Source organism: Panulirus ornatus, chromosome 37 (genome assembly GCF_036320965.1).
Source record: "Panulirus ornatus isolate Po-2019 chromosome 37, ASM3632096v1, whole genome shotgun sequence".
Lineage (NCBI taxonomy): Eukaryota > Metazoa > Arthropoda > Malacostraca > Decapoda > Palinuridae > Panulirus > Panulirus ornatus.
Window position 1 is genome coordinate 17,613,231 of NC_092260.1, and position 12,293 is coordinate 17,625,523.

Here is a 12,293-nt window from a genome sequence, read left to right on the forward strand (position 1 = left end):
ATACAATGTCTAGAAAGTGAAGGTAGCCCAAGGACTCAAACAAATCATCTTAATTTAATATACACCTAATGCCTCCTTAATCAATTCTTATGTATGAGTAAAATCTGAAGCACGCTTGTGCATCAACAATACTTCATCCTGTTTCCAAGTGGATAAGACATAAGGCTTTCAGGAGTACATCACAACCAGATTTTTTTATAGGTGGCTTATAGCTATATTCTTTAAGAACTGAGAATTACTGATCCAGTATTCCAAATAGGCATCTCTTTATTATCAACAAACTGATGATACCTATATGAGAATCTCAAAGTGATTATTATATATCAATGTCTGAAGCATATCAGAGAGGTAATCTCAAAGTGAACTGATCAGTTGCACTGTCATGTACTTGCTTGTGTTGATGTTTCTGGTGTGTATCATATGTGATGCCTGGAACTGTTTGAGTTTTGTTCAATAGGAATGAATGTCTATACAAGGTGACTTGTGGGTGTCAGTTGTATTTGTGTCTTTCTGGGGTTAAAATAGTCATTAAAGACTTTGACAGAGATGATGAGGCTCAGTTCTGAGTAAGCCATTGTTCCAACTGCAAAATGTAGTGCTACATGTTTGCTTATGCTACTGTGTTGTTAGGGTGTTGTGTAATGGCAGTGATGTAATCTGCATATGAGAGGACTTCACACTGTGGTTTGCTCAAGCTAATGGGAGGTCATGTAAGAAAAGACTGGAGAAGGATGGACAAAGAACTACTCCTTGAGGAACTCCATAACAGAGTTCAAGGACAATACAGTTGAAGTCATTGTAAGTCACTCTGGCATGACAGCTGGCTATTTTGTCACTGTCCATAGCTTTAACACAAATCTCTTAGTATTTCTGATAATCTCATAACTGATGGGGTTGTGGAATTTCACTTCATTTTTCTGAAGTTTAATACTGAATGATTTCATTAGCAAGAAGAATGTGTAAAAATATATAAATACTGTTTTTTCAATTCTGCAACACATCCACAATTTTGTACTCAGACATCCACTGATGTCTAATCTACCTCTGCAAAGAGAGTTGTAATCCTAACATCCCTTGAGGAAGTCCGCTGGTGGCATTATGGACCAAATGATTTTACTTGCATCAAAATTGTTGGAAGACATACTTCAACATTGCAAAACAAATATTAAAATTGAATGTCCTAGGATGACCATGGCACAAAACAGGCTCACAGATTAAAACTTGGTACCATAAGGTATGGTTAACTTTATAAATGAGTACTGTCACTCATACCTCTTGAGAGTGACATCAAATCTTTGAATTACTTTTTAAAATTACTAACAACTAATGCTGATTTGTAGTAGACATGATTGTAATTTGCAGCTAGTACAGGTGAAAAAAAACTAATCTGATAAAGCTGCAATTTGTTACTGCCACTTCTGACTCACATTATAAGGAACAGTTTCTTGGTGTAAAACAGATTTTCATTTAACCTTAGGTTCCATGTTGTAAAGACAGTTCCTACTAATAAAAATATCATTAAAAATTCATAAAAATACCAGGTTTTGGTCAGTAGTATGACAACTGTAAAGAAGACATGGGGAAAGGCTTAAACTGAGGGCATTCAAAGGCTTGAAACATCATAAGGTTATACAAACTTAAGAAATATCACACAACGTTTAACTATCATTCAAGTGCTACCATTTGCTCATTTTGGTTGATATCTTTGGTTAAATGGGGTGATGAAAGCCTTTTAATGCAAGCAATGGTGCAACTCATGTTGTTTACTTATGAAACATGGGTAAGAAACATCAGAATAGCTTGGTCAGTGTAAAATCTATGATAATATTTTCTGAGTGCAGTCAGGAAAGCATAAACAAATAGTTATGAGAAAATCAGAAAAACCGTTATGAAAAGAGTAGTCATTGGAATAAAAGAATGAGCACCAAAGTAGTATGGATATATACAGAAAGACTGAAATGTGTCTTAGTAGGTTTAACAGGAATAGATACAGAAAAAAGACAAATTAAGAAGATTGTGGATAAAGTGGATGTATGAAGGTGATGGATTTATCTGTCAAAATGTGTAGATAATGTATTGTGTAAGATGGATTTAGTATAAGGCACCTTACAGGCGAAAGTCATCACAACAATGACATACAACTGTACTTTATTCTAAGTAGAAGGGAAGGACCTATGTGAAGCTAAGAATATTAAAACTTACTATATCACGCATATATATATATATATATATATATATATATATATATATATTCACCGCTACTTGTTATCACCTCCCCATTTACGCCCTTCACTGAAGTTCCCATTTGCTCCCTTGTCTTACGCACCCTATTTACCTCCTTCCAGAACATCTTTTTATTTTCCCTAAAATTTACTGATAGTCTCTCACCCCAACTCTCATTTGCCCTTTTTTTCACCTCTTGCACCTTTCTCTTGACCTCCTGTCTGATGACAGAGTGGCAGATATAGGGTGTTTTGGTCGAGGTGGGGTGCAAAGTGAGAGGGTTAGGGAAAATGATTTGGTAAACAGAGAAGAGGTAGTAAAAGCTTTGCGGAAGATGAAAGCCGGCAAGGCAGCAGGTTTGGATGGTATTGCAGTGGAATTTATTAAGAAAGGGGGTGACTGTATTGTTGACTGGTTGGTAAGGTTATTTAATGTATGTATGACTCATGGTGAGGTGCCTGAGGATTGGCGGAATGCGTGCATAGTGCCATTGTACAAAGGCAAAGGGGATAAGAGTGAGTGCTCAAATTACAGAGGTATAAGTTTGTTGAGTATTCCTGGTAAATTATATGGGAGGGTATTGATTGAGAGGGTGAAGGCATGTACAGAGCATCAGATTGGGGAAGAGCAGTGTGGTTTCAGAAGTGGTAGAGGATGTGTGGATCAGGTGTTTGCTTTGAAGAATGTATGTGAGAAATACTTAGAAAAGCAAATGGATTTGTATGTAGCATTTATGGATCTGGAGAAGGCATATGATAGAGTTGATAGAGATGCTCTGTGGAAGGTATTAAGAATATATGGTGTGGGAGGCAAGTTGTTAGAAGCAGTGAAAAGTTTTTATCGAGGATGTAAGGCATGTGTACGTGTAGGAAGAGAGGAAAGTGATTGGTTCTCAGTGAATGTAGGTTTGCGGCAGGGGTGTGTGATGTCTCCATGGTTGTTTAATTTGTTTATGGATGGGGTTGTAAGGGAGGTAAATGCAAGAGTCCTGGAAAGAGGGGCAAGTATGAAGTCTGTTGGGGATGAGAGAGCTTGGGAAGTGAGTCAGTTGTTGTTCGCTGATGATACAGCGCTGGTGGCTGATTCATGTGAGAAACTGCAGAAGCTGGTGACTGAGTTTGGTAAAGTGTGTGGAAGAAGAAAGTTGAGAGTAAATGTGAATAAGAGCAAGGTTATTAGGTACAGTAGGGGTGAGGGTCAAGTCAATTGGGAGGTGAGTTTGAATGGAGAAAAACTGGAGGAAGTGAAGTGTTTTAGATATCTGGGAGTGGATCTGTTAGCGGATGGAACCATGGAAGCGGAAGTGGATCATAGGGTGGGGGAGGGGGCGAAAATTTTGGGAGCCTTGAAAAATGTGTGGAAGTCGAGAACACTATCTCGGAGAGCAAAAATGGGTATGTTTGAGGGAATAGTGGTTCCAACAATGTTGTATGGTTGCGAGGCGTGGGCTATGGATAGAGATGTGCGCAGGAGGATGGATGTGCTGGAAATGAGATGTTTGAGGACAATGTGTGGTGTGAGGTGGTTTGATCGAGTAAGTAACGTAAGGGTAAGAGAGATGTGTGGAAATAAAAAGAGCGTGGTTGAGAGAGCAGAAGAGGGTGTTTTGAAATGGTTTGGGCACATGGAGAGAATGAGTGAGGAGAGATTGACCAAGAGGATATATGTGTCGGAGGTGGAGGGAACGAGGAGAAGAGGGAGACCAAATTGGAGGTGGAAAGATGGAGTGAAAAAGATTTTGTGTGATCGGGGCCTGAACATGCAGGAGGGTGAAAGGAGGGCAAGAAATAGAGTGAATTGGAGTCATGTGGTATACAGGGGTTGACGTGCTGTCAGTGGATTGAAGCAAGGCATGTGAAGCGTCTGGGGTAAACCATGGAAAGCTGTGTAGGTATGTATATATGCGTGTGTGGCCATGGGTATGTACCTGGGTATGGGGGGGGGGGGTCGGGCCATTTCTTTCGTCTGTTTCCTTGCGCTACCTCGCAAACGCGGGAGACAGCGACAAAGTATAAAAAAAAAAAAAAAAAAAAAAAAAAAATATATATATATATATATATATATATATATATATATATATATATATATATATATATTATCCCTGGGGATAGGGGAGAAAGAATACTTCCCACGTATTCCCTGCGTGTCGTAGAAGGCGACTAAAAGGGGAGGGAGCGGGGGGCTGGAAATCCTCCCCTCTCAATTTTTTTAATTTTCCAAAAGAAGGAACAGAGAAGGGGGCCAGGTGAGGATATTCCCTCAATGGCCCAGTCCTCTATTCTTAACGCTACCTCGCTAACGCGGGAAATGGCGAATAGTTTGAAAAAAAAAAAAAAATATATATATATATATATATATATATATATATATATATATATATATATATATATATATATATATATATATATATATAAACTGATTAACAAAGTATTTCACTTCCTAGGTTCCTAGGCAAGTGTAACACATCCTCAAAATAGAATGGCAGTCAATATTCCTACTGCCACTTTATTTCCGAATATAAAATGAAGACTTGCACCTAAGTCAGGACAGAAACAAAAATAAGCTAAAACAACAATGAAATCTTCCCAGCTCACCTATGTGCATGGCCACCAACATATCGTCCACAGCCTACATGGCCACAGATGAGACAGATCCACAGAGAGTCAGCTGAGCCACACATAGAACACCTCTGATCAGGCATTTCTTCTGGGGTCTGGCAGTACCGGCATACAGGACAGCTAGAAATGGGAGAGGAGACAATATCCCATCAGCTATAGATAAATTAACTGGTAAGTCATTCAATCTTTGTTATCTACGATGTACTGGAACTAACTACTGTAAAAAAAAATACCAAAAGATGAAACATTTAAGTACAGCATAATAATGTCAACATCGATACTGTACAGCACAGTCTAACCTCGAGAATTTGGCAAGCTTGGAACCAGGAGTCAGCCAGATTATTGATCTTGCTGAACAAATGAATTTATATTTATATAATTCATCATACTTAATTGCCATCTCCCAAGTCAGCGAGGTAGTGCAAGGAAACATACAAGGAATGGCCCGACCCACCCACATATACATGAATATACATAAATGCCCATGCACACACACATACATACATATATATTTCAACGTATACATACATATACATGCACAGACATATACATATATACACATATGAGTGTATATATACTTGCTGCCTTCATCCATTCCTGTCGCCACCCCACCACACATGAAATAGCAAACCCCCCTCCAGCAAGGTAGCGCTAGGGAAAGACAAAAAGGCCACATTCGTTCACACTAAGTCTCAAGCTGTCATATGTAATGCACCAAAACCAAAGCTCCCTTTCCACATCCAGGCCCCACAGACCTTTCCATGGTTTACCCCAGATGTTTCACATGCCCTGGTTCAATCCACTGACAGCATGTTGACCCCGGTATACAACATTGTTCCTATTCACTCTATTCCTTGCACACCTTTCACCCTCATGTATGTTCAGGCCCCAATCGATCAAAGTCTTTTTCACTCCATCCTTCCGCCTTCAATTTGGTCTCTTGCTTCTCCTTCTTCCCTGCACTTCTGACACATAATATCCTCTTTGTCAATCTTTCCTCACTCATTCTCTCCATGTGTCCAAACCATTTCAACACACCCTCTTCTGCTCTCTCAACCACACTCTTTTTATTACCACACATCTCTCTTACCCTTTCATTACTTACTCGGTCAAACCACCTCACACCACATACTGTCCTCAAACTTTTCATTTCTAACATATCCACCCTCCTCTGCACAACCCTATCTATAGCCAATGCCTTGCAACCACATAACATTGTTGCAACCACTATTCCTTCAAACATACCCATTTTTGCTCTCTGAGATAACATTCTCTCCTTCCACACATTTTTCATTGCTTATGTACCTGGTCATGAGAAGAAAGATCATGAGTGGCAAATGTTTTGGAAGCAGCTGAGTGATTGTGTCACCAGCTTTGATGCATGAGACCGGGTTTTAGTGATGGGTGATTTAAAGGCAAAGGTGAGTACTGTGGTGCTTGAGGGTATACTTGGTGTACACAGGGTGTTCAGTGTTGTGAATGGAAATGGTGAAGAGCTTGTGGATCTGTGTGCTGAAAAAGGGCTGGTGACTGGGAATACCTGGTTTAAAAAGAGAGATATATATAAGTATATGTATGTGAGTAGGAGAGATGGTCAAAGGGCATTACTGGATTATGTGTTAATTGATAGGCATGTAAAAGAGAGACTTTTGGATGTGAATGTGCTGAAACGGGCAGCTTGAGGGATTTCTGATCACTATCTTGTGGAGGCAAAGGTGAAGATTTGTAGAGGTTTTCAAAAAAGAAGAGAGAATGTTCGGGAGAAGAGAGGGGTAAGAGTAAGCGAGCTTAGAAAGGAGACTTGTGTGAGGAAGCACCACAAGAGATTGAGTGTAGAATGGCAAAAGGTGAGAGCAAATGATATGAAGGGAGTGGGTGAGGAACGGGATGTATTCAGGGAAACAATGCAAAAGATGCATGTGGTATAAGAAAGGTGAGAGGTGGGCAGATTAGAAAGGGTAGTGAGTGGTGGGATGAAGAAGTAGAGTTGTTAGTGAAAGAGAAAAGAGAGGCATTAGGAAAATACTTGCAAGGAAGGAGTGCAAATGACTGGGAGATGCATGAAAGAAAGCTACAAGAGGTCAAGAAAAAGGTGGAAGGGGTGAAAAAGAGGGCAAATGCGAGTTGGGGTGAGAGAGTATCATTAAACTTTACGGAGAATAAAAAGATGTTTTGGAAGGAGGTAAATAATGTGCACAAGACAAGAAAACAAGTGGGAACATTTATGAAGGGGTCAAGTAGGGAAGCAATAACAGGTAGTGATGAAGTGAGCTGGAGATGGAGTGAATATTTTGAAGGTTTGTTGAAAGTTTTGATGATAGAGTGGCAGATATGGAGGGCTTTGGTTGAGGAGGTGTGCGAAGTGAGAGGGTCTGGGAGAATGGTTTGGTTAAGAGAAAAGAGTTAGTGAAAGCTTTCCAGAAGATGGACTTTGGCAAAGCAGCAGGTTTGGATTGTACTGCAGTAGAATTTATTAAAAAAAGGGGGTGACTGTGTTGTTGATTCGTTGGTAAGGTATTCAATGTATGTATGAATCATGAAGTGCCTGAGGATTGGCAGAATGCATGCATAGTGCCATTGTACAAATGCAAAGGGGATGAAGGTGAGTGTTCAGACTACAGAGGCATAAGTTTGTTGAGTATTCCTGGGAAATTATATGGGAGGGTATTGACTAAGAGGGTGAAGGCAAGTACAGAGCATCAGATTGGGGAAGAGCAGTGTGGTTTCAGAAGTGGTAGAGGATATGTGGATCAGATATTTGCTTTTAAGAATGTGTGTGAGAAATACTTAGAAAAACAGATGGATTTGTATGTATCATTTATGGATGCTGTTTCCTGTAGGTCGGAGTAGAGACAGGAATGGATGAAGGCAAGCAAGTATGAATATGTACATGTGTATGTACATATGTGTATGATAGAGATGCTTTGTAGAAGGACTTAAGAGTAATTGGTGTAGGAAGTAAGTTGCTAGAGGCAGTGAAAAGTTTTTACCAAGGATGTAAGGCATGTGTACAAGTAGGAAGAGAGGAGAGTGTTTGGTTCCCAGTGAATGTCGATCTGTGGCTGGGGTGTGTGATGTCCCCATGGTTCTTTAATTCGTTTATGGATAGGGTGTTTAAGGAGGTAAATGCAAGTTTTGGAGAGAGGGACGAGTATGCAGTCCGTTGGGATGAAAGGGTCTGGGATGTGAGTCAGTTGTTTGCTGATGATACAGCTCTAGTGGCTGATTTGAGTCAGAAACTGCAGAAGTTAGCAACTGTGTTTGGAAAAGTGTACGAAAGGAGAAACTTGTGAGTTTGAGGTTTGAGGGACAGGTTAATTGGGATGTAAGTTTGAATGGGGAGAAACTGGAAGAAGTTAAGTGTTTTAGATATCTGAGAGTGGACTTAGCAGTGAATGGAACCATGGAAGCAGAAGTGAGTCACAGGGTTGGGGAGGGGGTGAAGGTTCTGGGAGCAATGAAGAATAAGTGGAAGGAGAGAACATTATCTAGGAGAGCTAAAATAGGTATGCTTGAAGGAACAATGTTATATGACTGCAAGGCATGCACTATAGATAGGGTCGTACAGAGGAGGGTGGATGTGTTGGAAATGAAATGTGTGGAAATAAAAAGAGTGTGGTTGAGAGAGCAGAAGAGAACATGTTGAAATGGTTTGGACATAGAAAGAATGAGAGGAAAGATTGACAAAGAGGATAAAGAGGATATATGTGTCACAGATGGATGGAACAAGGAGATGCAGAAGACTAAATTGGAGGTGGAAGGATGGAGTGAAAAGGATTTTGAGCAATCAGGGTCTCAACATACAGAAGGGTGAGAGGCGTGCAAGGAATAAAGTGAACTGGAACGATGTGGTATAACAAGGTTGAAGTGCTGTCAGTGGACTGACCCAGGGCATGTGAAACATCTGGGGTAAACCATGTAAAGGTCTGTGGGGCCGAGATGCTGATAGGGAGCTGTGGTTTTGGTGCATTACACATGACAGCTAGAGACTGAGTGTGAATGAACGTGGCCTTTTTTGTCTGTTTTCTTGGTGCTGCCTCGCTGAAGCAGGGGGTAGCAATGCTGTTTCCTGTGGGTTGGAGTAGAGACAGGAATGGATGAAGGCAAGCAAGTATGAATATGTACATGTGTATGTATGTAAATGTCTGCGTATGTGTTTGTATATGTATATATATGCTGATATGTATATGTATGTATATGAGCATAAGTGGGCATTTATGTAATTATATGTGTATATGAGTGGATGGGCCATTCTTCATCTGTTTCCTGGTACTACCTCGCTGACATGGAAACAGCGATATATATAGGTAAAGTATAGTATAAATATACAAAGGTGTATACAACAACAGAAAACAAAACAACTGATTTTTCAGCCAGCCTCCCAGTGTGCAAAACTTGGAGAATTCACTTTTTTTTTTTAGGAAAAAGATACTCAAAAAATATTCAAAACATTATTTTTTCTTACAATTAAGACTTAACCATTCTTAGCTTATAAAAAAAAGCACATTTACCAGGTCTGCTAATGATGACTATGCATAAAAATTTCACAACTGTTTATCTATATGACTGGGGCACAAAAAACTCAAACCACTATTTTTTTCTTGTAAATTAAGAGTTAAGCATTCCTCATCAAGTTAAAAAAAAATGTTATTTTACTGGCTAATCCAAAACAAAGGTGATATAGCTGTGGCAAAAGGCAACATGGGCAGTGATGAGCACTAAATACATGTTAAGTCCCTAGAAAAGGAGTATAATCATCTAACATTGGCATTTGTAGGTTCCTGAGGTCTCTAGGCAACTCTAATGACTCATCCTTTGTTTGGGTTATCACCCATCACCCACTATCACTGCCGTTCATAGCACTTTGAACCATAACAGTTAATTGATGTCCACACCACCTTGTGTAATATGGTTTATTTACCTACCAAATGATCTTGATTGTCTCCTCTTCCAAAACAGAAATTGTAAGGTAAACTAAAACGTTAAATAAAGGTGTCAAGAGATACATATGGGTCAGCAGACTTGGAAGTTGAAGGAGAATCTGGCATATAACATTAAACCAGAGGTTGAGGCAATACAATGTTCTTAAAGGAATTATCCATTAAAAAATCTACATCTGTGTCCTAAAAGTCCTTTAAAATGCATGCTTCTTTGGGTTGGGCACGGCCCTTTCCATTTCCCAAATAAAAGAATGTGATATCTTCTGTCTCATGTATTTCAGCTCACAAAAGCGAATGATCCATAAAAAGCTTAATATACTCTTCTACAGAAATATAATACCATGAAACTTGATTGCTATCATCACTTTCCACAAGCTTTAGGTTTACAACTGATTGGATTGCTGCATCTTCATGATACAGTTGTTTATCCACATCATTACATCATCACTTTTTAAGTATTTGGGAATACCACTTTCCATCAGTAATGCATAATCATACAAAAGATATGCAGCTCTTGATTTTTCTTGAATAATGCAAAAACCTCTTAAGTCATCTGGTTAATCTCTATGTGTTTTTTAGCACTGCTGATAGATGTATTATGATCCATGTATTTTTCAGTGTGGTTTGAATGTCCTAAGTATCCATAAGGGTTCACAAAGCACCTCTGACTGCATATCTTTTATAAAAGTCATCTATACCTACTTTTCCATGATGAGATTTGAAACTTTCTCTGCAATGAGTTTTCATTGATTTGTTGATGTCTTGATGCACTAGTTGAAATAATGAAGTGCAATTTAGAGGCAAGCATGGAGGGAAGAAGTTATCTGCATCCAATTAGTCTACAAGAAAGTATGCTCAGTACCTGTCTATAAGGAGAACAACTTTACAATCTGCTAGCAGCCCTACTTCAAATAATGAGCATAAACTTCATGTATAAAACCATTCAAATACTAGTTAGTTACTTCATCGTAGGAGGCCCAGGCATGTTTATCTGCCTTGTAAATGACAGGCTTAGTTACCATGCCTTTTAGTTTATGAGGTTTTGCACTCTTCCTAATAATCAGGATTTTGTAATTATGTATTCCAGAAGCATTTGTGCACATTAACACAATAAACCTCTCTTAGAATCTTCAACTCTGTATGTCACCTTCTCTGCACCTGCAAGTGTTTTATGTGGCATACACTTCCACTGAAAGGCAGTACTGTACTGATCATAAATTTTCTCAGAGCTAAGTCCTTCATCTGCCACTAATTTTCTTCTGTTGTATATTTCCACTGCTTCCTGCTCAACAAAAAACTGTTCATCAAAGACCTTTAACTGTTGAATATCATGCCTACTCTTATCCCACTGCAGTCAGCCTTGAATGCACTGACACTGCAAGGAATTTCAATTCCTCATGAAACCATTTGGCTTTTATCACTGGCATTGATTTGGAAAGAACAACTTTACTACAGATTTGACAAAATCATTCATACAGCACTTACCATGATCTACATACTTTGCTCAGTGCAAAGTTTTATGCTCACTCACTAATTGCTTTGTCTGATACACTTTCACTGTAAAATTTCAACAGATGATCACAGTTCTTTATTATGCCACTAATGGTGGAAGAACCAATGCATGGCATAAACTGTACACAAGCATTTTAGAGTCAGTCCCCTTGCAATTTCCTGTAATATTTTCATGTTCTCTTTTATTGTACACATTACATATTTGTTCTGATGTAATTAACTCCCAAGTGAAGCAGTGCTGTGGAACATTCACTGACAAATGCACCCAGAAACACTTGCGGCCTATTTCCCATTTTCTCTCAGTGTAATTCTGAAGAACAATGCTGCTGATTTTCCATATTTCTGATTAAATGTGGATTGGCATTAAATTCGCTGAATAATTAAAGTTTCTGGGCAAGCAGTTAACAGATTCTCGATGTTAGACTGTACAACATCAATACATTATTAACCCTCTTGCTGCAATACTTGGAGATGTCCAAAATAACTATTTTTCCCATGTCTGCAAGGTTGAGAATTACCCATCTTTAAAAAGTTTAACTTTTCTTCAAAATCTGGAAACACCTTAGAGGATTTAAAACACCTGTCACGTTTTCTGCATGTTGTTATTCATTAGCAATCATACACATTATGAAAACAGACAAACAAAGCTGACTTGCCAGCTGATCTACCACCATAAAGGCATCCCTTTAAACTTCCTCCTGTTTTATAGCATTTCACGTGACTTTATATTAGTTATATTACTACAATAAGCTGCTTAAAGGTTTATATGACATCATTTGTCTCTCACATAAGGAAAGTTACCTAATATGCTTTATTTTTGGCTTTAGAAACCAAAATGGGTGTGATTAACAACTGACATATTCTGAGGATTCACACCAGCTTCTCCATACACTAGGCTTTGAATGTGTTTTGACAAGGAATTAACACCAACTATATCAGAGCAGCTTTTTATTTCCGTGACAATAAAAATTCTACAATATGACTGTTTGTACGTAATCAT

General features: G+C 38.8%; 1 protein-coding gene across 2 annotated transcripts in view; it reads right to left on the reverse strand.

Moving 5' to 3' along the window:
• Positions 1–12,293, reverse strand: part of LOC139760550 (BRCA1-associated protein-like) — a 158,272-nt gene that overhangs the window by 17,911 nt on the left and 128,068 nt on the right. For both annotated transcript variants that reach the window (XM_071683882.1, XM_071683881.1), the window contains one exon: positions 4,818–4,961. In XM_071683882.1, coding sequence (XP_071539983.1) covers positions 4,818–4,961 — 144 coding nt within the window. The remainder of the gene's footprint in view (positions 1–4,817; positions 4,962–12,293) is intronic.